Here is a 26,026-nt window from a genome sequence, read left to right on the forward strand (position 1 = left end):
CAATTCCACCCAAATATGTGGAATTGATATTTCCTGGAAATCAAAAGTTAAACGCATATACCGTAATGTTATTATTATTAGATACATTTGTAGGATTAGGATGTCAGAAGTAACAGACTCTTTGAAAAATATGAAAATAGGAAAAATATTAGGATCAGATGGTATCCCGATAGAGGTCTAAAAGTGCATGGGGGAGATTGGTATTGATTGGCTGATAAAGATGTTCAACAAGGTGTTGAGAACAAAGAAAAATTTATACGAATGGGGTAAAAGTATTGTGGTACCTATTTACAAGAACAAATGAGACATACAAAATTATGGGAACTATCAAATGATCAAGCTTATGAGCCATAATATGAAGCTCTAAGATTGAGCAACGACTAAAGCATGAAACAAGTATATCTGAGAATCAATTTGGTTTTAGGCCAGGAAGGTCAACAACTGATATTATTTCTTTACTTAGGCAATTCATCGAGAAGTTTAGGGCGAAGGAAAAAGACCTCCACATGGTCTTTATTGATCTAGAGAAAGTTTATGGTAGAGTACCTTAAGATTTGATTTAGCAAGTGTTGGAAAAGAAAGGAGTTTCTCGATACTACATTGACTTGGTGAGAGATATGTACAATGGAGTGCCAACTAGTGTACGAACAACTACTGGAGAACCGAATGGATTTTCAATGACAATAGGTCTACATCAAGTGTTAGTATTGAGCCCGTACCTCTTTGTCTTAGTTATGGACAAGTTAACTAGACACCTACATAATGAGGTACCATGGTACATGTTGATTGCAAATGACATAGTTTTGAGTGATGAGACCCGAAACAACATCAACACAAAATTAGAACTTTGAAGAGATGCTCTAGAATCCATAAGTTTTAAATTTAGCCAGATTAAGACATAATATATGAAATACAAGTTTAGTAATGATAGGAGTAGAGAAGATAAAGTAGTTAAGATTGAAGGTTAGAAAGTACAGAAAAAAGATCGCACTCTCAATATCCTAGGTCGATAATCCAGGAAAATGGAGAGATTGAGGAAGATGTTGCACACATAATCAGAGTTAGGTGGACGAAATGGAGATGTGCAAATGGAATTTTATATGATCGTTGCATACTTATGGAGTTGAAGGGCAAGTTATATAGGACAACTGTGAGACCAGCTTTTCTCTATGAGGCAAAATGTTGGGCAAATAAAAAATGATATGCCCATGGAATGAGTGTAGCGGAGATGATTATATTGAGATGGATGAGTGATAATGCAAGAAGGGATAGAATTCGAAATGAATCCATTCGAAAAAATTTAGGTGTAGCACCAATAGGCGATAAGATGAGAGAGAATGGGCTTAGGTGGGCTAGCCATGTATGGCGCCAACCCAGTACTATACTGGTTAAGAGGTGTTCGTTAGTACAAGTGGAATGATTGAAAAGGGCAAGGGGTAGCCCCAAAAAGACTTGGTTGGAAGTAGTCCGAAAAAATATGGGACTTATGACATCACTAAGGGTATGGTATTTAGTAGAGCAGAATGATGGACCAAGATTCGTGTAGCCGCTCCCAATTAATTGAGAAAAGACTATGATGTTGATGATGACTACTACTATTACTGTTATTATTAATATTATTTAAATTATTCATTATTGAAATAATGATAATTTAAATATATTTTATTATAATATTATATTATTATTTCAATATATTAATATTATATTACTATTGAATTATTTGTTTTTTATTATGATATTATGCTATAATATCATAATCATACTAATAAAATAATATTATATAATTATTTAATAATAATACTATAATAATAATATGTAATAATAATCATTGTAATATAAGTCTGCTATGCTACATAGGTGTGCTAAGACGAGAGAGGGCATCGTAAGTAGCGTGCGGAGAAGCGAAGATACACCCACATGCTTGAAGAACTCTTCCCAAGCATAACCAATTTCTTAGTGGTTAGCTAGCCGGGTGCTTGGATATGCGAGGACGCATCCAGTCAAGCATGGGCATAGGTTAGTCTCGCACGACACCGGCTCTACAATCAAAACATCGTTGCGCTTGAATCACCTTCTTGGTTTGATTAATATCCTTAATAATAGTGGTATAGTGCAATAATACTATAGTACCATTTAATACTAATAAATAATATTATATTATCATTTAATTATTATAATTGTGATGTAATGTTTGCATGCACATATTTTGTGAAATGTAATGTTGGAATGAAGGAATCTCACCTTGAAATATGGATATTATATTAGAACTTATTGAAAATAAAATCCTCAATTTTTGCCTCAAATTTTGGTTGCTTTTAGATGTCAGAAGACAAACTCGATAATTTAGAAATGTCACCATTTGTTCCTCTCTTGGAGAAACAATAAAAAGAAGGACCTAAACGATTCTTAAGTACAATAATCACGACATTGTTATGGTTATTTTTTTAAAAAAATAATGATACAATGTATTTTTTTGAATTTCTTAAAAATACATCAGGTCTCTGCTAGATGCCAAATAACATACACCCATCTTTCAAGATGCCATTTCTAGGATATACTAATTCTATGATATACATTTCCTTAGAAGTCCCTTTTCAGGGGACCAAAAAGGGCCTTAAGAAATATTCAAGTCATTTCTTCTAACACTCTTTACATTTTTATTTTTAGTTGAATGGTGTGCGTGTTATAGTTGTGACACACCTCATTTAAGAAGGATAACAATCAAGATACTCTCTTATACATGTTCAGTTACTGGTATGAGTGAAAACACAAGTATCTTCCAGTGGATGCACACTCTTAAGAGGAATTAAATGATTTTCGAGAGACTTCATAAGCTCATTTATATTAATTACAATTTGAAACTCTGAGACCGACAAATAAAGAAGAAGACTAAGGGCTACACTTTGATCGACTTAGATACAATATTTGTCACATATGCAGCATTGGGTGGTGGAGAAAGATGATCCAAGGCTATACAAGAGAGTATTCTTTGAGGTAATCGGCAAGGAAGATATAAAAAAATGTGTTGATGAATAAGGCGGAGGAGGTGACTCATTGAGATTTAAGCAATTCATCTGAGGTGTAGGTGTTATTTCATTTGTTGAGGGAGAGGGAGAAGGATGAAAGAATGACCTATGTGATCTTTTGTCGAGGAAATACAATTTAGTATTATTTTTAATAATAATTATCCCTTATAATTTTGGCAACAAGATCACTCACAGATGATCTTATTACAAACAATAGAAATTCTAAAAATAAATAACACATCAATAAAATAAATCTCAACTACTTGATGCCATTCATACAACCTAATACTGTGCTTGATAATATAAAATAAAAGAACAAACCAATAAAAAAAAAGATGCTGAAGATTGCCTCAACTGGGCTTTTTACACCCCACACCGAGTCACTACATCCAATGGCGCAGGATCTGTGGTCTAGCTTTAATCTCAAAATAGGATAGCTGATTTCGGCCAAACTAGGTAACCACCCGTTAAAATATCTACTAAGCCTTAACCCAAAAAATTGACTTAGGCCCCCCTCTAATTTTTCCAACCCTTAAAATTAACTTAGGTCTAGAGATGAGAGAGAGAGTACTACTTAAGGTTTTTGAAAAGAGAAAATTTAGAGACAGAAATATGGAAGAGAGAGAGTGGGGCGTGCTCCTCTAGGAGAGAGAGAGGTTATGTAGAGATTGGGAGAGAGCACCCCTATTTATAGTGAATAATTAGGTTTAGGGTTTATTAGGGTTTTCCCATAGTTTGTCTCTTTCATGAGATTGAATCTAGACTGTTGATTAAGGTGACTTGTGGGGTGAGAAATTTGAGCCATCCATGCCATAGATCGGCCATCAACATTATGGAAGGTGCTTGAACCATTATCCTTCTTTCCTTAAACCATTTTCCTATCAATATATTTAAATAAAATAAATATCATGCATTCCATAAAATTGCATGATCCATGTCACATATTCTATAAGAATATATCAACAAATATCAAGTAAATAAATACTACCAAATATGAACAAGATAAGGTCAATATTTACTATCTATTCAAATTGATCATATATTTTTAAAACAAACTTGCCAAAATACAAAATAAGTCATAGTCATTATTTCCTTTCCAAGGTATGACTACATGACATAAGATGCTATTTCCAACATTAAACAACTTAAAAACAAATCCAATCAAAGAGCATCCAAAAGGGTGGGGCGTGCCACCCTTATGTGGCATGTGTGAGCCCCCACTCACATGCCACATGGTGGGCCCATGTGCACTATGGGCCCCCATGGAATTTTTATAAAAATATATATTTTTTAAAATTGAATAAAACAATTTCACATATATATTTGAATTTTTATAACTTTGTAAGAACAATAACTATATTTTTATAAGACCAAAAATCACAAATAAAATATTAAGAGATTCATAAAATTCAAATAATAAAACTAAAATCATTTCAATAATAAAATGAACACAATTAAATTAATATGATGGGAAAAGGATCTATATGGTTTTAGGAATCCAATCTGTAATAATGGGGTACTTCACCTTCAATTGTGGATTATAGACCTCACTAGCTTTATCGAACCGACCCAATGTTTTCCATGACCCATAATTTAAGCAGGGGCTCATTAGCGGGTCACCAAAGTCAGGTCGATGAATCAAGGGGTCACAATCCCAGTCTATGGAGTACAGGTCCTCCCCTAGAGACGAGTCAATGTCACCACGACCTGATGCGACCACAACTCTATGGCGCATAGGGGTATCTCTCACACATGCATACGCTTCACCCAAATGTGGATATCTGGCTTTTTCGAACAATCTATCAATATGCATGACGTGTGATGGAACATGGATGAGGTTTTTACCCCCGTCTCAGTAGGCCTACCATCACACACAAGGGTCACATAGTCCCTCGACTCACTCATCTAGGAATAAGCTCCAACCTCATCAAGGGCTAACTCAAAACTCTCATCGGTAAATTCTTTATGCCCAGGTACCTTAGGTTTTCCAACCGACTGACCTAGATCGATAAACACAGTCCGGTATAAGAAAACATCATTCGCTTAGTATGGTCCTTGAGGGACCACACTCCACTAAGTTTATGTTGCACTATAATAAAAGTATCTCCACTCATTGAATTGGTGAGACAATTCATTGAGACGGTCAATCTACAAGTCATCCTCCTTAATAGCTAATTAACTATACCCAAATCTGCTAGGGCTCGGTTGGTTGGGATAGGGTGGCATCAAAATTGTATATTCTCTCATCTCTTTCTACCTCCTTTGTTGGGTTTATGTGGCCTTTAAAGGCCTTATGAGTGTGTAGAAGAGGAAGAACAACACTGTAATTTTTTTTGGTGCTAAGTTGTATTTTACAATTGTGTGCTCCATTTTGGATCATGTATTCATATCGATGATGATCATATATATATATATATATATATATATATATATATATAAATTTTTTCTATAATGTGAATGTAACGGTCAACCAACATTAAAACAGGAAAATAAGTATCAATATTTACGTATTTTTTAGGAAATAATGAAAATTCTTAATACGCTATTTTTATTTGTTTCTTGAAAACCCAATAAAATTAAAAAACTATACAAAGCAACTATTTACCTTTGCTACAAGAAAATCACAATTACTCTTGTCCGTTAAGTTTCAAATTGGCTGGCTGAGATTGTGTAATTGTCTAAACTCAAATTTCAAAAGAATTTCTTTTGAACTTTGTAACATGACGTAGGCCATCTAATTTGATATTTAACATCAAGGTCTAATTGTGACCTATTTGCAATAAAATAAGGAAGATGTTTATATAGAGCCGAGGCTCTAAACAATTAAATTAGAGCACACCTCTAAAATTTCACTAGAAGATGTTGTTTTGATGCTCAAATATCATCAAATTGATTATCTCGACGTCAAGATGCATGGACACGAGAGGAAATATAATTTCGAGTTATGAAAATAGTGCATCTTAAAACACATTTTTGGACCGTCAATTTTTAAGATTTTCAAGTTTTCATGTCTACTTGATCTATATTATTTTTAAAGCTTTAAATTTTATAATTAAAAAAAATATATATATATTTTAAGACTATCACAAAGATTTCTAGTATTGAAACATTATTTCTCGATACTATTTGAAGGTGGGTTCTAATTTGATTGTTCAGGACCTGGCTCTATACAAACCGCACCCTAAAAATAAATGTTTTATAAGGGTGGCGGTTTGTATAGAGCCTAGGCTCTAAACAATCAAATTAGAGCCTATCTTCAATTAGTGTCGAGAAATGTCGTTTCAATACTAAAAATCATTGCAATAGTCTTAAAATATATTTTAATTTTTATTTATAAAGTTTAAATATTCAAAAAAAGTGTAGATTGATAGATCTATGAAAACTTGAAAATTAGTGTAGATTGATAGATCTATAAAAACTTGAAAATTTTGAAAATTCACCGTCCAAAAATACGTGACAAAATATACTATTTTCAAATCTTGAAATTTATTTTTTTCTCTTGTTCATGCATCTTGATGTTGAGATGATCAATTTGAAGATATTTGGCATCAAAACAACTTCTTCTAATGAAAATTTTGAGGTAAGCACTAATTTGATCGTTTAGAGCCGGGGCTCTATATAAATTTTTCCCATTGTATAATCCCAAAACAAATATTTATAACGATGCTTAGTAAATTTTTGAATTTTTTTAAGACCGGGTCCCGCCCATCAATTGATCCAAATCGTCCATCTACATATTCAGAGATTCTCAACCATTCATTGCTGCTCGGCCCACAGAGAACCATAGCCTGCAACTTCTCTCCTCCTCGCCCAAAGTTCACTGTCTCCTTGTCGCTGTCGCCATCCAGGAACTCTACTATCTCACTCCGGACGGTGGATAGCAGGTATGCTCATCAATATCTCCCTCTTTCTCTCTGGGATTGGTGTCTTCGTTTCTCTCTACAATTTCTGAGACGGGCTTTGCTCAACCTCATTTTGTGTTGTCTCTGGATATTATTGAATCTTCAAATGGGTTTGAGTCTCTCTCTTGAACTTGGAGATGATCTTGGTCTCTCTCGACATTGTGGTTAGAGGTTTCATTGATCTCTCTCTAGAAGTTTAACCTGGTTTTTCTGTTAACTATGTTTTTGGCATTAGAGAGTATCCTAATCTAATATACGGTTTATCTGTTAAAGAGATTATAGGGAATATCAATACCCAACTTCAACAGGGTCAATTGGTTTATTCTACTCATTTAACTGACGAATCATTCACAGGTTTGTTGTCTAGTTTCTTATTTATTTTCTTTAAATTTTCTGTATTTTTACCATGAATGGCATGTTTCTTTTGAAGTAAGTTAACTATTGTATTGAATGGAATGCCGTTCATTCATGAATGGCATGAATGGTCTTGTTCATATTTGTTTTTTTTTTTTTTTTGCACTGTAATGTGAGTTGCGATTCTTTTTGCCTCTTTTGAGGTGCTGTTCATTTGCCTCGTTTCAGTTGCCATTCTTTTTTTAATGTGTTTTTGAGGTCGCATTTGATCATGTTTTGGTGTATTCTGATTCTGGTTTTTCATGATCTGCTAATAGTTGGAAACCTCGCTGATCTGTTATTCATCTATTTATTGTTTGATTGCTTTGCTATTTCTGTAATTTTTCACATCTTAGGATTCTTCTATAGGTATTTGATTCAGTTTATCAATGATTTATTCATCATTATTGCTCATTTTTTCTTATGCACTTCTTTTGAAATTTCTGCCATGGATAAGTTGATCAACAATTATTTTGTTCCATAATTTTTGTTGCGAGTTATTGATATTGTTATGTAGAATTGCTATGGGTGGACTCTGTGGTTCAAATGAGTGATTCGATTGAAATTTGTTCTCCTTTCGTTTGGTTTTCTAGGAGAAATTGTTGTGTTAATTTTATTCTTTGGATTAGAGTCGGTGTTTCGCTTCCAGTTGTCGATATGCTTTACCTGTTTTTTGGGATTTAAATGTTCAATGAACATTGCACAATATAAGAACAAACTTATCTCTCAACCATTACATTTTATAAGATATGCATTTATGAAAGTTTTGGCCTAAAAGTATTAGAAGGATCCATAATTTATTTGAATGGATGTTTTCATGCAAGTATTTTCATGGAAGGATTCATAATGGATTACATGGAATTGTACAAAGGAATTGTACAAAGTTCTACTGTTCTCCATATATGTTCATATCTTTTGCCTCTAGTTGTAATAGAATATCGTCATGCCTCGAGTTTCATAAGACTTTCGTGGTGAACTTTTGATATGGTTATGTACTTATCTTTTCTGGTATACTTGTGTGGTTGAAATTTGATTTTTTTTATTGAGAGTTATTCTCTCTTAAGTTACATAGATATGAGATTAAATTTCAATCTTAACCATACACTGTAAGAAATGCATTAGATGGATTGTAGCAAGATAATCTTATTCAAAAAATACATTTTGCGGTTCAAATCACTAAAACACACAATGAACAGTTAAAACAGGTTGTTTCTTGCTTTTCCACCACCAAACAGGTGAAAATAACAGCACCACAGTTTATCAAATGGGGTTCCCAGCTTTCTGGCTACTAATTTTCACTTTCTTCCTAGATTCCATGAAAGTTAGCAACAGAGAGATTCCTAGGGAAACTACAGAGAAAGTTGTCAAACGCACTTGGAAAGTCCTCGACTTTCTCCTATACTATAACAGTAAAAAGGTGAAAAGTCAGAACTGCCATATTCCCCAAAACATTGTTTCGGTCGGGAAAGTTGCGGGACATGGGTACCCTCGCTCTGCAACTTCCACGGAAAGTTAACGAGCAAAAAAGTTGTGACATGCAAAAACGCATTGGGGTTATAAAGGACACAAGGACCCTAGTTCACTACTTCTCTGAAGTCATCACCCCTCTGAGAAAAAAATTTCTAGCAACTCAACCATCCATCCCTCTAACCCTTTCTCACTCAAAACCCTAGCAACTCAACCATCCATTTCCACTCGCCCCGATGAAGCTCAACCTTTGAGCAACTCCTATCCTCCTCACCTCAGGTCTATTCCCCTCATCGCCCCCATTGCTGCAAGCTAAGAGTTCAGAGAAAGCTACATAGTCTTTTTTTTTTTATTTTTGTTAGAGCTCGAAAACGATAATATTTAACTTTTTTTTTTTTCGATTAAAGCTCAAACAAGGTTAACCCTAGCCCACTCTACCCAGCCACCTCTTTCCCAAGAGACACCTGGAAGGGTTCCACACCAGACCCTGTGCACTCTCCCTTGACCCCCCCCTTAAACACTATCTTCTCCCACCTCCCTCTCCTTCCTTTCACACTTCTCTTTCAAATTCTCACAACTCCCAAAATTCAATGCCTATCTTCAATGGCGACCATCATCCCTTCACCCCCCACCAAGACAGCTCGGCTATGGTTGTCTTCGCTTATACGCCTCTACCCCAATCTCCTCATTCTCCAAACTTCTTTCCACTGCCCCTATCCACAGCCTTCCATTTACAACCTCTCCTTGAGGAAGCCCTAACCTGCTCCTCTTCTCCTAATATGACACGCCAACAGAAACATAAACCTTCTTACCTGGGGTGGCTTTGATGTCAGTCCACCACAACCCCCCTCCCCCTCTCAACCTCCTCTCTTACCTTTGCCTTCCCACCCATCTCCAATCCTAACCTACACCCCGTCCTATGCTTTCTGCGCTGGATTTCCACCCCCACATTTAGATTCAACCTATACCTCGCCTACTTTCGTCTTTTCAGAGCCTACTCCAATCAACCCCTCTTCTTCCAGCAGGTTATCTACCACCTCCAAACCTGCTTGGAACCGGGGTACAACACTCCAACCTTGATGAGTTAATACCTAAGCCCTTAGAAATGAGGCTTGCCTTAAATGCAGCCCAACAGACCGGAGTTCGCCTTCCACCCGACATTTCCCCTCTCAACTATTTCTTCCCCTCGTCACCTTCACCTCACCAACCCTCCCCCCCCCCCCCCCCCCCCCAACAACTGAACCTCCCTTAATTCACAACCCATACTTATATCCTTCTTTCCTTGCCCAGTTCCTGTCAACTACCCTTAATTCTTATCAAGGGTCTGATTTCAATTCCGACATCCAATCTTCAGTTTCTCTAGACTCCCAGGAACTGGAAATGACAGAGGTGCTCCTCTTCTAATTGATACGATCACTGAAGCAGGCCTCACCTTTTCAGGAGAAATAGATCTTCTCACCAACCAATTCAAGGCCAATACTGGTGACTTGCATGTACTATTTTCACCTCGTAGAAGTAGAAGTTCTAGAGAGCTAGTTAAGCTTCACTCTAGGGTGAACTATCACACCCCTCGGATCTTAGTTCAACCATCTTCCTTATCTTCTATTCTTACTGCTAGGCCCATTAGGAGGAAAGTTTCTAGGAAATCCTCTTGCCACCCAAACTCCCCTCGATGAAGGTTCTTTGCTAGAACATCAGGGGCCTCGGCAGCCTCACCAAAAGAAGTGTTGTCCGATCCATAGTTGGGTACTTTTAACTTGACCATCCTAGCTCTTTTTGAGACAAAGCTTCCTTCCTTGGACCTATCTCAAATTAGGTCTATTTCAGGCTGTAACCCCTGTGTTTGGGAGGCCAAAGACTCCCAAGGGCCTCGAGGGGAGGGGGGGGGGGTATTTGGGTAGTTGGAACCCAGGTATTCTCTAAGGCACATCGGCACAAGTTATTGACTACTCCGTATCTGTATCCTTTAACCGCATTGTAGATAACTTGCTCTTTTTTACCACTTTTATCCACGGCCCAAATAGCTCAACCCTCAAACCATCTCTTTGGTTTAGAACTTTCCTCATTAGCCCCTCCTCACAACATCCCTTGACTGTTGGCTGACGATTTTAACATAGTGAGATGGCCACATGAAAAATCCAATGGAGGGAGTATTAGTGCCTCGATGAGGGCGTTCTCAAACTTTATAGAAACCATACCCCTCATCGACATTCCCCTTTTAGGCGCCTCCTTCACCTGATCAAACCATGCCCCTACCCCTATCATGTCTAACTTAGACAAATTCTTAGTCAATCAACAGTGGGAAACCATGTTCCCTGGCACCACTTCTCGAGCTCTCACAAAAGCAACTTCTGGCCATAAACCTATCTTTCTAGCTACCAATCCCACTCCTTGCACCAATAAACCTCTTAGGTTTGAATTGCATTGACTCGAGGAACCAACCTTTGTGCCACTGCTTGCTTCAATATGGTCCTCCACCAATGTAATAGGGTGGGTTGGGTTCAGGCTCACTTGTAAACTCCAAAACCTTAAAGCAGCACTTAAACAATGGAGTAGGGATCTCCCCTCAAACTTTAGAACCCGGATTAGAGATTATCCAACCTTAATCTCAGAAGTGGACCAGATGGAAGAAACAAGGCCCCTTACTACCTTAAAAAGACATAGTAGAATCCAAGCCAAAATAGACATCGCTCAAACCTTAGAACAAGAGGATACTTATTGGTACCAGAGATCAAATTGCTCAAACAGGGAGACCGAAATACTGCCTTCTTCCACAAGACGACCAGTTCTAGATGAAGAGGAAATGCAATAACACAAATTAAAGTTGGCCCTCAAACCTTCACTGATCCCTGCCATATGAGCCGGCTTTTCATTAGATTCTTCTCAAACCTGTTTTCCCAGCCCAACCATCGTCGCCCTAGCCTAGGAAACATAACTTTCAAAACTATTTCCCCTGAAGCTTCGTTACATTTAGAGGGGCCTTTCACTTTTGAAGAGATTAGGAAGGCTGCCTTTGATCTTCCAAAATACAAAGCCCTTGGACATGATGGATTCCCCATAGCATTATTTTAAAACCTCTGGGAAGTTACCTCCCAGGAACTCCTAGCTTTTTTTCATGAATTCTTTTTGAGAGGTAGGCTAAATTCAGCTCACAAATGTACCTTTTTAGCTTTGATTCCCAAAGTAGAGGGAGCCCATAGGATGAAGGACTTCCGCCCTATCAATCTTCTTAACTCTTATAAAATCTTAGCCAAAGTGTTAGCTACACGGCTTCAACATACTCTTTCCCCCATCATTTCTCCTTCCCAATCAACCTTTGTAGCTAACAGACAAATCCTAGATGGAGCCCTAACAGCCCCTGAGGCCATCCACCCTCAATCTCTCTTAGGTCAGCAAGGTCTCATCATCAAATTAGATTGGGAAAAGGCCTATGATAGGGTAGATTGGGATATCCTTGATTCCATCCAAACTAAAATGTGTTTTGGTTCAACTTGGAGAAAATGGATCTCTGAATGCACCTCAAATCCCTCAATCTCCATCAGTGTTTTAAAATGCGTCCGCATCGCCACATACGCGGCCACATCATGCGGATGCGCTTGCATCCGCATTAGAAACAGGCTCATATGCGCTTTTGACAGATGCAGCCGCATCAAGCCGCATCGTAGCCACATCCCGCATAGGCCGTATCGCACTGCATCCCACTGCTACAGTGTCTGTCGAATTTTTTTTTTGTTTTGTCCCTCGGGGAGGAGAAAAATGGTCTTCTTGACCATCCAAATGTTAGGAAAACTGTTTGGGGGGCTATTAGGGGCCCTAAACGAAGATTTTCCATCAAATCGAGGTAAAACAAATTTAGGCGGAATCTTGTTTTTCATCAAAATCTTCGATTTGGCAGTTGTTTGATACTTGGATGTTCATTGGATGCCTTTAATTGTTGATTTGGAGATGTTAGGGTGAATTTGTGATAAGAAATCGGGGGTTTCAGAGGTCGTGAAGAAATCGAGCAGTACTTCACAAAGTCGTTAAATTTTTTTTCCTTCTTGTACAATATTACTATTATACATATTTTTTTGGCAATGTCTTCTTCCCAATCTTCTAGTAATAAGGATCCGGCTTGAAAATATGCTAAACTAAAAAATCCCAAAGATAGAAATTGTGTGATATGCTTGCTCTATGGAAATACTTATATGGGTGGATAACTGGATACATAATTTCTGACAACTAATAGTTTTGAAGTTAATCATTAAACTAAAATACCTACTATCACATATATCACCTTTTTTTATGCATTAACTAAATTTTTAAAATGTTTTAGAATTTTTTTACATTTATTGACCGCATCTTCACGATGCACCTGCATCCGGGCCACATCGGCCCCCCACTGCATCAGGGTTGTATCCTGCATTTTAAAACATTGATCTCCATTCTCATTAATGGATACCCAGAAGGTTTCTTTCGGGCGCATAGAGGCCTTCGGCAGGGAGACCCCCTCTCACCCTTCCTCTTCACCTTTATAGTGGAATTGTTCAGTCAGGCAATTTCTAGACTCTATGACTCTGAATCCCTCACGGGCTTCTGGACTTCCCTTTAGGTCCAACTATCTCCCACCTTCTTTATGCATATGATACTCGCATCTTTTGTGATGCTAATCCCTACCAAGTCGATTGTCTTTGGCGATTCTTGAGAACCTTTGGATTCCTCACTGGTATGAAAGTCAATCTTTCAAAGACCAAAATGATGGGCATCCATGTTGATGACGCTATTCTTCATACCCTGGCCTCTCGCCTAGGCTGTGCCACATAAACCATACCATCTTCATACCTAGGTCTCCCATTATGCATAAGCAAACCTAAGAAAAAAATGTGGGGTAATCTTATAGAGAGATTCACTTGGAAAGGCAGATACCTATCATTTGGAGGAAGAATCACCCTCATTCGAGCAACCCTAGCTCATGAGAAAAGCTCATGAGAGATTTCATGTCTCTATTCCAAATCCCCATTTTGGTCATCAAAAAATTGGAAAAGCTCATGAGAGATTTCCTTTGGTCAAGGGTAGAGGACACCATGAGAATACACTTAGTGGCCTGGGATCTAGTTTGTAACCCTAAGAAATTCAGAGGCCTAGGAATAAAAAATCTCAAAATAATTCTCCAAGCTCTCCTCAGGAAATGGTGGTGGAAATTCTCTTCCCCCCACCCCTTCCTTTGGAAAGAAGTTATTCAAGCTAAATATGGCTTCAATGGGAATGATTGGCTCCTTAGATCTCCTCTACACAAATCTTCAGGACGTTAGATTTCACCAAGAGAATTAGGTACAGATTAGGAGATGGCCTTAGAAATCACTTCTGGACAAACATTTGGTTAGGATCTTCTCCTCTTTCTGTAGCCTTCCCCTTTCTATTCCTTATAGCTAGGAATCAAGTGGCTCTAGTTGTGGATTATGTGGCCTTCTCAAGCACATCTCTATTCTGGACTCCCATCTTCAGATGTAATCTAAACGAGCAAGAATCCATAGCCCTAATCTCTCTGTTGCAAACCTTAGGAAGATCGTTTGGCACCCTATCTCGACCTGACTCCATGAGATGGTCCCCAGCTCCCTCAGGCTCCTTTTTAGTATCGTCATTTTACTCCTCTCTCATTCCCAATCCCAATCCCAATCCTAAACCCCTTCTCAACCTCTCTTGGTCTCTTACCCATTCCTCACAAAATCTAGGCTTTCATTTGGATACTCTTACAAGGTAAAATCCTCACCTTAAACCAACTCAAAAAAGGGGTTTTTCATTCCCTAATCTCTGCATCTTTGCCTCCAAGAAGAGGAGACAATTCCCCACTTTTTTATTCATTGTTAAGTGTCAGAGAATCTCTGGTCTTCTCTCCTTAAGCTCTTCAGGTTACAAGGGGTTACTAAGCTAACCCAACTTTTTGAAATATACTTTGCACCATCTTTTTCAAAGCAAGGGAAAAAACTCTAGCATCTTGTTGTCGCAGCTCTTTTTTGGAGTTTGTTTTTTACTCTGTTGCTGCAGTGATCTCATACTGGGCGAACTCCATCCCCATCATTGCCACCATGCAGATTTCTCACTTCCTTAAACTAGGATAGCCTTTTACACCTAGCAGTCCAAACGCACAGACCTAAACCTCTCTGGAAACCCCCCCAAGGTTTCCTCAAACTCAACATAGATGGGTCCTCCTTCGGTAGTCCAGGCCCCTCGGGCATAGGAACTCTAGCAGGACCTTCTACCATCTTGACCTACTCATAGTTCATTAGCCATAGTAGGATTCTACCTTTGCAGAAACGATACTGGCTTCTCAGCTTGGCTTTGCTTTCATTCCTATTCCCTTGGCCCTAATATCAACTTGCATAAGCCCACCACCGTTGGCATATGACCTCAGGCATACTCAGAGAGAGGAAGATCTCCATCTAGCCCTCATGCCTCACGCCATCCAGCGTTCAATCCCTGGACTGGTCTCAATGCTCAACGACTAAATACCCGATACGCATCACTTCAACCCTAACCTCTCTACTTCTCACCTTCTCCTTCTATCCTTAACCCCTCTTTAAACCACCTACCTCCTTACTCGCCAACCCATCTCCCTCTCTCCTAGTTATTTTTCTAAGCTCTCGTCTGCTCACTCTCTTTCTTCCTCTAAATCCACTGCTTTTCCCCTTTAAAACCTCTCCCTTCATACCTCTTCTCTTCTCACCCTCCCCATCTCTAATCTTTCCACTTCTCCTACCCTTACCTCTCCGTGCTCGCACCCCTTTTATGGAGTTTCTTCTCTACTCGAGGGAACGGATAAATGATAAACTTGGGAGGTGTCAACTGTTACGAAAAATCAGGAAAGAGGAAAATAGGATTTGGGAAAGGAGGGAAGGAAAAAAAAACATTTTATTGGGGAGAATTGATTGGTTTAGAGGACTTCGCGAGAAGACGGAAAAAGAGGAAGGAATGGGAAAAAAGAAAAAAAGGAAAACAATAGAAGAGTTTCTTGGTTCTCCTGATTCTCTGAACCACGCCAACTTCTCAGGGGCCTCGATTTCTCTTTTTTCTCGCTATTCTCCCCTCTAATACCTCAACTTTGATCACCTCTTCACCCCTCCTCCTGCCCTCAATCTCTTCCCGCTCGGCTCCCCAGTTCTCTTTTCATAGAACTACAAGATTTTTTTCACAGTATGTTGCCAGTTGGGTTGCAGTCACCTCGACCGCAGAATTTCCATCCTCTAGCAGAAGCCCCTACCCGACTCTCTCAAGTTTGCCGACGCTGTTCTTTTGACTTGGACTGCCCACGCAATTCGAGCTTCAAGTCATACGCCTCAAGGTTCTCTGCTTTAGCTTCAGTGCTAGGGCTTTGTACCTTTTGCACTCATGCAAGGCTCTGCCCAACCCCTCTTCTTGTATATCTCCCTTTGCTCTTCTCTATTCTTACTATCTCAACAAATGTTGTCTGAGCACTCAATATGTGGGACTGCCGTCTTTAGGATTAGCTATAAATGTAAATTCATTTATTTTATTAATACAATCAACCTTTCTCTCAAAGAAAAATCTACAGAGAGCTTTTTTATTTGATTTTTTGTTTCTTTCTTTTTTTTTCCTGGTTATGCACAAAGAAGAAAACCCCATATTCACCGAGTTTATTTATTTATTATTTATGTTTTATTTTTCTAGTTTGTCTGAAGTTTTGATGTGGGTTTTCGGTTTATTGAGAAGTACTATTTGGGGCTCGAGAGTTTGATTAATTTGATTTTGTGTCGATTATGTAAATTTTTTTGGCCTTCGGGTGTTTGATTAATTGATCATTGTTGCTATTGTTGTTGACGTTGTTTTTGTTGTGTGTCATTGAACTAGTTTTCATTTGGTTTTATGAGTTAATAATCCATGTATTCTTTTATTCTTTTTATTTTTATTTATTGATGAAAGCTTATTTTGGAGGTTGTATTATGCAGTAGGATTTGATTTCTATAAAATTGGGTTCTATTTTATTGTCATTTGCTTATATAATTTAGGGATTTTCTGTTATTTGGTTTTTGTATTCATTGGGTTGAAATTTATGGAGGCATATCCTTTGCAGAGTGATATAATCTTGGGTTTTCCGGTTACTGATGCCAAAGTCTGGGGTTTAATTTTGTTATGTTGTTGTTGAAATGGCATTATCTCTCACCGGGTTAATAAAATTTTTAACTGTGTTTCCTTCATTTTGTATGTGACAAGATGATTCTAGATTGAATTGGGATGTTTGTCATATAATTTAGTTTGGAAGTTGTAAGTTTGAACTATTTTACCTGTTTGTTTAAGTTTAGTTTCTGCTTCAGATGTTGTGGCATGTTGATTTCTCACATTCTGGTTTTGAAATTTGCACTTTATTAGTACATATTATGCAGTGCACACAATGCTGTGTTAGGCTTGTATACCAAGCATTTAGAGTTTTGAGATTAGTATATCTAGCTATACAATATATTGATGTTGTTCTTATAGTAAACTATTAGTGATACTTTTCTGATTTTAACCCTCTCGGTTCATATAACTGTTATTTTTCTCTCTTTGTAATATTTATAGGCAATTTAATTCTTTTAGTCTCTACATTCTTTTTTCATGTCTCTTGCTCGTTGATTTCTCATAACATAAAAAATTGTAGAAGTATTGTGATTGGGAACTTACTTTTGGTTTCACTTGGCTTAAGAATTCTGCGTGATTAACACCACCTCTCTAGTTCCTTATACTTGTTGCAATTTTATTCAGGCTATTTCTTAAGTTACATAGATGTGAGATTAAATTTCAATCTTAACCATGCATTGTAAGAAATGCATTAGATAGGTAGTAGCAAAAAAATCTTATTAAAAAAATTACCTACTCGCATTAAATCGTGGAAATTCATAATAAACGGTTAAAACATGCTGTTTCGTGCTTTCCCAATAACAACAGTACCGAAAAGGCAAAAATAGCAACACCATAGTTATCAAACATGGTTCCTAGCTTTCAGGCTACTAATTTTCGCTTTCTCCCAGATTTTAGGAAGTCAATAGCAGGGAGAATCCCAGGGAAACTGCAGAGAAAGTTATGAAACGCACCCCGTATGTAAGTTGCTCAGCCTGGCTTTGAGCCAGCAATGCTGGCTTCCTCTCTCCCCTCCTCTCTCGTCGCTCTTCTCTTCAAATCCCTTCCCCTTTCCTCATCCACAACACTTTTGAGATCCTTCCTTCCCTCCTCCCACTTTCTCTTTCCTCCACCCAAGCCTCTTCCCTCTTTCTCCTCCATTTCTCTCTCTACAAGGGCCATGAAAGCCCCAACCCCTCAAACTCCAACACCACAACCCCAAGAAACCCAAACCAGGAAGAAGAAAGCGAAGCGCGAAAGCCCTGAAGGCCTCCTTCGCTTTGGCCTTGACATGTGCTCGAAGCATGGGGATGCAGTTGAAGCCATTCGACTCTATGATGATGCCCTAGAAAAGGGTATATCCCTCTCTCTCCATCACTACAATGTACTCCTCTATGTTTGCTCTTCCCCTTCCTCTACCCCAGAAACCCTAGAGAAAGGTTTTCAGATTTACCAGCGAATGATGAAAGACAATATCATCCCAAATGAAGCAACTTTTACTTCAGCTGCTCGTCTCGCTGCTGCTAAAGAAGATGGAGACATGGCCTTCGATTTGGTGAAGCAGATGGCCATGGCTGGAATCCCACCAAGGCTTCGATCCTATGGCCCTGCTCTCTTCACCTTCTACAAAAAGATGGAGGTTGAGAAGGCCTATGCGGTCGATGCCCATATTATTTCATCAGGGGTTCAACCTGAGGAGCCAGAGCTCGCTGCACTTTTGGAGCTGAGTGCTAAGGCCAAAAGAGGGGACAGGGTTTACGAGCTCCTGCAAAGGATCAGGGTATTAGTGAGGCAGGTTTCGGAATCAACGGCTGGGATTTTACGCCAGTGGTTTGAGAGCGAAACTGCAATGGAGGCAGGTGATGAGCTTTGGGACGAGGAGAAAGTTAGGGTAGGGATTGCAGAGGGTGGGGGAGGGTGGCATGGGCAAGGGTGGTTGGGGAAGGGGAGTTGGAGGGTGGAGGATACGAATATGAGTGAGAAAGGGGTTTGTGGTTCTTGTGGAGAACAACTTGTTACTATTGATATCAATAATGTAGAGACTGAGAATTTTGCGAAGTCGCTTGCTGTTCTTGCTTCGCAGAGGGAGGTTAGGGCTAACTTCGCTAGCTTTCAGGTATGCTCCTTGAATTTTTCTTTATTTGTTTGATTGGGGCTTTTGGATATGCTTTATTTGTAGCCTCTTTCATTTGCTTCATACTTGAATCTGTTCTGTCTTTCCTCTTTTTCTTTTCCTTGTTGTAACAATTATTTTGTGAATGTATAACTTGGGTTTGTGATTGGATTTATGTAGAAACCAATTGTTGATTCCTTTTCCTTCTTTTTTTTTTTTCTTCTTTTTCTTTAATTGATTTAATAAGACGAATAGTATAATATGTATTGTATAAGGGTAAATTTTTTTATTTGAACAAAACTGCCACAGAAAACACTTTAACTTGCATTGCATTGCTAATCTCCAGTCCCTATACAAAGTCATGGAGTCATATTAAGGATATTGTTGTTTCTGTAAGCTCCTGAAAACAGGGACCTTGGTTACATATTTCATGCCAACCATGTATACATTGTCTGGTTATCTTCGGCACGTATTATTAGATGCTTAGAAACTATTGTCCTTTTGTAATGTTTAAGAATTATGGAGCAATTAAAATGAAACATGTAATTAGCTAATTTTAGGGGAACTTATTCAGGATTGGCTTGGAAAGAATGGTCCATTTGAAGCCGTTGTAGATGGTGCTAATGTGGGTCTTTACGATCAACACAATTTCAGCTTCTTCCAGGTCAGCAAAAATATGCTTTCTTATATTGCTATGAGGACAGCCTTAGGTGGAAACAGTTCCACTTTTTATGGTAATTATAGCGGATGGGTTTTTTTCTATTATGTTTGGTCCCATGACTGATATTGGCATTCCTATGGCAGCTGAATTCTATTGTGAATAGGTTGCGTGAAATGAGTCCAACAAAGAAGCTGCCGCTTATTGTTTTGCATGGTCGGCGAGTAAAGGGTGGTCCAGCAGATAGTCCAAACAATAAGAAGCTAATTGAGAGTTGGCGGAAAGCCGGTGTACTATATACTACACCTCCGGGTTCCAATGATGATTGGTTAGTTTATTTTTGACTGAAATATAAAATTAACTATCACAAAAAAATAAAATAAATGAACTATGACTTCAGCAGGGGATAGTGATCATTGTTCATCTTTGATTACAATATGCTATTTAGAAAATGTCATTGATATAATGTTTCTTGTAAGCGATTCATGCATCATCTTTGATCAATTTGCAATAACTAGGAATGCCGCTTTTTTTCTAAATAACTTTATTTATAAGATTATTGCATATCAGAATGTTGTTACATTTTATTGCATCTAAGGAAATTCTTTTGTGGTAAAGTTTAGCCCTCAAAACTTGTTGAAAGTTGGGAAACTTGAACTCTTTGGTCAAAGAGAGGTTATCCTCATATATAAGCCTTCATGTTACGGTTTTATTTATACTAGCTTCATGTCTCCAACGTTTGGTATTATCAATAAAAAGGGATCACATATATGCATGTTTGTTGGTGGCTCTTAATTCCCTTTAATGAAGACCTTAGACTTGAACTCGATTACACCTCGTCTCCGTTATTGCAGGAATTAGCAGGAACCAATGTTTGACTGCTCGGGCTAGCTATCTCCGACTCGCCTGCATAACTCAGGCTTGATAGGATGCGTTGCCCAAGTCCCCCCAAACTCGGGGGTATATAAAGTTGATTAAAAATGTTTAAAATGGATTTGCAATTGATTTGATCTTTGTCAGATCAATTATAATTTGACTGACTATTAGTTTTTATAAACTTTTTATGATTTTGTGGATTTTAATATTTTTCTTATTTTCTATTTTTTATTTTTCTGAGAAAATGATTCTTTTGTTTTGCTTTCTGAAAACATTTTTCTCATCTTTTATGTATTTCTTCCATTGTTTTATCATTTTCTTTATTCTTTCCTATTTTTAGCAATTTTAAGGATTTTGTTTTCCAATTTTTGGGGGGTTTTTCGGCTTGGAGCCAACTTGGGCATGTCGACTATACCTAAGTAACTCAGCCAGACCAGTGGCCACATTGAGCGCTTTAGCCCATATTTAATATTTAATTCATTTGCTTGAATAAACATGGGAACCATGTTCATTCTTGAAAATTGAATGGTGACATGAAGAAGGTTTATGTATTCTATTTACATATCTAATGCAAAACTAACCTTTATCAAAAAAAGGGAAAAAAAGAAAAGAAAAGAAGAAGAACTTGAAGAAGGTTTACATGTATCCTGAAATCCTAGTAGAGAAGCATAGCGCATAGAGAAAGGGGTAGCTGTTTATTTTTTATGGTAAACCTGAAGGGAAAAAATGTATCCCATAATTTTAGCCTTTTAAGATTGAAAATGTGATTTGTCTTTAGGAATGGTACCACTCCCAAGTATGGAACTTGGCAGGTGAGTTCTATTCAAAATGCAGTTCTGTTGGATACATACTCGAAGAAGGTTTCTGATAACTATAGTCCATATGATGCTGGGGTTTGTGTCTACTGTCTATTGTGCAAGTGAGCCTGATAATAAGCAAGATTAGGCGGTGGTTTTAATGGAGTGCTCTCTTGCCAACCTTAATTGGTTAGAAAATTATGGTTCGATTCGGTGAAGAAATTCTGTAGCCTTCATCAGCTATGTCTTGGCATATAATCCAGAGCTTAATGAATGTGATGTAGGAGACTTTTTCTTCTGTTTTGCTGCTGGAATCCAGGTGATTAGGCAACTTTAAGCCATGTTCTGTGTGGTGTTTCTGTAAGTGGGTTGCGTGTGACTTCAAACAAGTAAGGTCGTGTCTTGTTCATATTTTTTCTTGCTTTCCCATCACTAGAAAATTACAGCAAGACGAGTCACATGGATAAACATGAAGGCCAACAAATAATGATCATAATTGATTATCAACAAAACAGGCCTGGGAACTAAAGGATTTGGTGAAGTGTTGTAGCTCCATGGGAGTGATTGTATTGAATATTTATCAACGTTGTAAAAGAATTGGTTGCTGTCTCTAAATGGAAGTTTCATTTTCCATACAGGACTGCTGTAAATAATTTTAGTAATACCATTCTATAAACTTCGTCCATATGGTCGGGGGGATTTGTGGAATTATCCTCCCCATGAGCAGGTAAAAGTAAATATAGGAGTTTAAGTATCAATAAACCGGGTAGACAGTGGTGTAATTCAAGATGCAATGGGTGGTTTCATGACTGCCTTCAGTAGCCCTTGTGGAAATATGAGTAATTGGTTGACTCTCAAGCATTGTGGCGCATAGTTCCTGAACTTCTGAAATCAATAACAGAAAGCTTGTTATTGAGAGCAACTCTGGATTATTGGTCAATTGTGTTAGACAAGTATTCTCAACCTTGGGGACTGAAGTTGGTGCTCTGAATTTTGGTAGAAATGTTGGGACATTTCAATGAATGGCAATTGGTTCATGTCTTTTGAGAGACGAGTATGGTTGGAGACACATGGGCTAAAAGAGGAGCCCAACTTGAAGAAGCGGTAGAATGGAGAGAAATATCTCTTAATTTTATTTTGTTACTCATTTCTTTTGATGTATGAGATTGTACCCTTCAAGGGGATCATGAGTGCTGAATATTTTTATTTTTTTATGGAAATCAATAAAGTTTAGGTGGTGGACCTCTTCGTCACTAGTCTAGCCCAACAATATTCTTATGTAAGAGGCGGGTAGGCTTTATGGAACTGGGCTAGTGAAAATATTGGTAAGCAGGCTACTTGTCTAGAAAGAAATTTGAATGATGGGAAGTGTTCCAAGCATTTTCTCTCACTTAACAGGACCCTAACTGATCTATAATTAAACATTGCATAGAATGACATTCAAAGGCCTAAAAATGGAGGTAATTTGAAGAGTTACAGGTTTTAATCTGAATATGTTTGAAACTAACAACGTTGGATACTTGAAAATTTTGGGAAACTAGCCATAGAATAAAATCTTTTTCTGAGCGAGAGAGATTGGATAACAATTCCCTTTTGTATTCCTGGATTGTTTTGTTGTGATCACGTGTTCTTTTCATCAATCAGTATGAAGTATGGAATCCCTCGATTTTATGATTTGGCAGAGAAATATGGTGGGGAATGTTCTACTGCAGACTGTCTGGAATTATCCAGACTGTCAACTGACTTGTTTAACGTAGCTCTTTAACCAATCTCGAGGAAAGTATGAGATTCCTTGCATGACCTTCTGGGGAGCGTTAAGTTAGAAAATAGAACGCACCACTAGAAAGTCCCTCCCTCAAGAACATTGATGTTAAAGCATGTAATAGTATTGGGATTGGAGACCTACTGGAAGCCCTTGTGCTGCACCATACTTGCATACATCAGCTGGGATTTGTGCCTTGGACGTCGTGACATTGCTCCTGATGCAGAAAGCGTTGTGCTGCACCAGACTTTCTTGCATTCTTCGGCAGGGACTTGTACCTTGGACGGCATGTTATGGCTTCTGATGCAGATTGAGCCAAGGCCCCAATCCTTGTAAATGCAACATAATTACCAACAACATTAAAGAAAAATTTGATTACAGACTCTCTAGAAGCATATGGACTGTAAATAATTCGTTTTCTTCTATTTAAAGCCCATTACTATCTTTCCATGTTATCTCAAAACAGTGGATATCATTTTTAACTGGACTATCTGCACCTTCTTTAACTAAAATTTCATATTGTTCAGGTATTGGTTATATGCAGCTGTCAGGTTCAAATGTTTATTGGTTACAAATGACGAGATGAGAGATCACTTGTTTGAACTACTGGGTACTAGCTTTTTCCCAAGATGGAAGGAGAGACATCAGGTTACCCTGTCTCCCTATTTTTCCATAAACCTTCATTTCAGTTGTCGTAAGACACGAGCTGCATGATTTGATGAAGTATCGATTGAGCACTTATTCAAACTTATGTTTAAGGGGCTTGTTATGAATGATTTTGGCAGGTACGTCTAACCGTATCTAAGAACGGTCCAGTGTTTCACATGCCACCACCTTATTCAATTGTGATACAGGTACTTCATCAAGACTCCAGTAATGATTATACACCTTCTTTTCTGATTTTTCATTGATACTTAGTGGGAGTATATTTTGGGGCTTTGTAGGAATCAGAGAGGGGCAGTTGGCACGTACCAACACTAGTTGGAGATGATATTGAGACACCAAGGAAATGGTTATGTGCAACCAGGCTTTATCTTAACAAGGCAAATGGGTCAGAAGGGTTTGAAGCCATTGAGAAGCCCAAGTAATTTTTTGCTTCTTATTGTAAATTATCATGCATTTATTTTTTCCATGCCAATCATATGGAAATTGAGAGATGCATGGATAGTTGGGAGTGGAAGATTATACTGCCCCTTTTTTAGGAGGGTGGCTTCTTTCTTTTCATTGCCCTAGGCGTTTAATTTAAAGCTGTATTAAGCGATTTTTGTGAGTTTGGGGAAGCATGTCTTATTTGAGAGGGAGAAGAAAACGTTCTATGGTATTTGTTGCATTATACAGATGGTCTATCTCTATATGGAGGAACATTATCATGTCATGGGGAAGTTTGTCAAATCATGCGGCCTTTGTTCTGTGCGGCCAGAAAAAAGAGTTTTTCCTTATTTCCATGGATTCTCTTAGGAAAATGGCCTTTGTTGACTATAAAAATTGTATCTTAATTTCATTCTTGCTTTTGTATATCCGATTAAGCTCAAATTTCTCGCATACATAATAACCTACTTGTATAAAATATCAAGGGTCTGGTTTCTATAAGGCTGCAACCTTAAACAATCCAATGAAGGTGCACTTCCAAATTTTATCAGAACATATAATTTTGGTGTAAAATATTATTAGGATTATTTGAAAATCTATTTTCATATTTGATTGTAAAATTTTCAATTCTAAAAATAGTTAAAATCGAGTAGATTTATATACATTTGAAAATATTGAAAATAGATGGTCTAGATAATATATTGCACGATGTATTATTTTTGGGACTTAAAATCGCTTTTTCTTTCATATTCATACATCTCAAAGTCAAGATGATTAAATAAAGGGTTTTCCAACATTAGAACAACTTTTTCTCATGGATTTTTGAGGTGCATCTTTAATTCTACATTTTAAGGTTGCAACCTTATATAAACTTTTTCCAAATATCAAAGGCCTTGTTGATTATAAAAATTATATTTTAATGTTATTCTTGTTTTTGTATATCCGATTAAGCTCAAATATCTTGCATACATAATAACCTACCTCTATGCAGCCAAGCCCGCATATGTAGAAATGCGAGCCTATTAATAAATCTATTTTTGAGATGGATTTTAAGACTTAATTTTTAAGGATATGTGATCTCTAACATGGAGATTATGAATATCAAAAAATAATTAAATTTTAAAAACTAGAAATAGTAATTCTTGTAAGAAAACATTTGAACATATAGTTAGCATTGTTTTTTAGATGGAACTCCTACTTGCATCCATCTTTAAGATGGATGCTTAACTGGACCGCATATGTGGAAATGCGGTCGCATATGTGGAAATGTGGTCCGCGTGAAGAAACAATTTTCCAAAGTACTTCAACTTTCAAAATTTTGGGGGTATTCTTTTGCCCTTTTCTTTTTATTAATAAATATGAGATTGTGAGAAGAATCAATTCCCCATATTTGAGCTTATTCATTTGTCTATAAAAGAAAAGAAATTTAAAATATAATATGCACTCTCAAAAGTAGGACTTCAACATATGCACGTAAAAACGACCGGTACAAGAGTGACCGAGTATTTAATGGCCAAAGAAATCTATTAGGCAATAGTTAATGTTGAAGATCTATTAGGCAATAGTTCGATGTTAAATAGTAAAAAGTACAAAAATTATTTTTCTTAATTATTATTTGTTATAAACTTTTTAAAACCAGCCAAATTATTTTTTTTGTGTTAAAAAATACTTTAATATGATAATGATATTTGTTTTGTTTATTAAAAGGAAAATGTGGCTTATATGGGTTGTATGAAAATTTTATAAATTTAGGACAATGTGATAAAAATAGCTGAGAAACTACTCTTACAGGGAAAAAGAACTTCTCCAACAATATGCTATTTTATATGGCGAAAATCCTTAAGAAATATGT

General features: G+C 37.5%; 1 protein-coding gene across 2 annotated transcripts; it reads left to right on the forward strand.

Moving 5' to 3' along the window:
- The first annotated feature begins 6,787 nt into the window (after nt 1-6,787).
- On the forward strand, nt 6,788-24,355 carry LOC18446355 (proteinaceous RNase P 1, chloroplastic/mitochondrial). 2 transcript variants are annotated; one of them, XM_006856475.4, is made up of 8 exons: nt 6,788-6,910; nt 7,202-7,282; nt 17,791-18,995; nt 19,567-19,656; nt 19,797-19,978; nt 23,613-23,733; nt 23,871-23,939; nt 24,030-24,355. In XM_006856475.4, the coding sequence occupies exons 3-8, from the start codon at nt 17,892-17,894 to the stop codon at nt 24,171-24,173; spliced, it is 1,710 nt and encodes a 569-aa protein (XP_006856537.2). In that variant the 5' UTR covers nt 6,788-6,910; nt 7,202-7,282; nt 17,791-17,891; the 3' UTR covers nt 24,174-24,355. The 2 variants fall into 2 exon arrangements, with proteins under 2 accessions (XP_006856537.2, XP_020530573.1); XM_020674914.2 differs by lacking the exon at nt 7,202-7,282.
- The last annotated feature ends 1,671 nt before the right edge of the window (nt 24,356-26,026 follow it).

Source organism: Amborella trichopoda, chromosome 13, assembly GCF_054954075.1.
Source record: "Amborella trichopoda isolate Santa Cruz 75 chromosome 13, AtrichopodaSantaCruz75HAP2 v2.0, whole genome shotgun sequence".
NCBI lineage: Eukaryota > Viridiplantae > Streptophyta > Magnoliopsida > Amborellales > Amborellaceae > Amborella > Amborella trichopoda.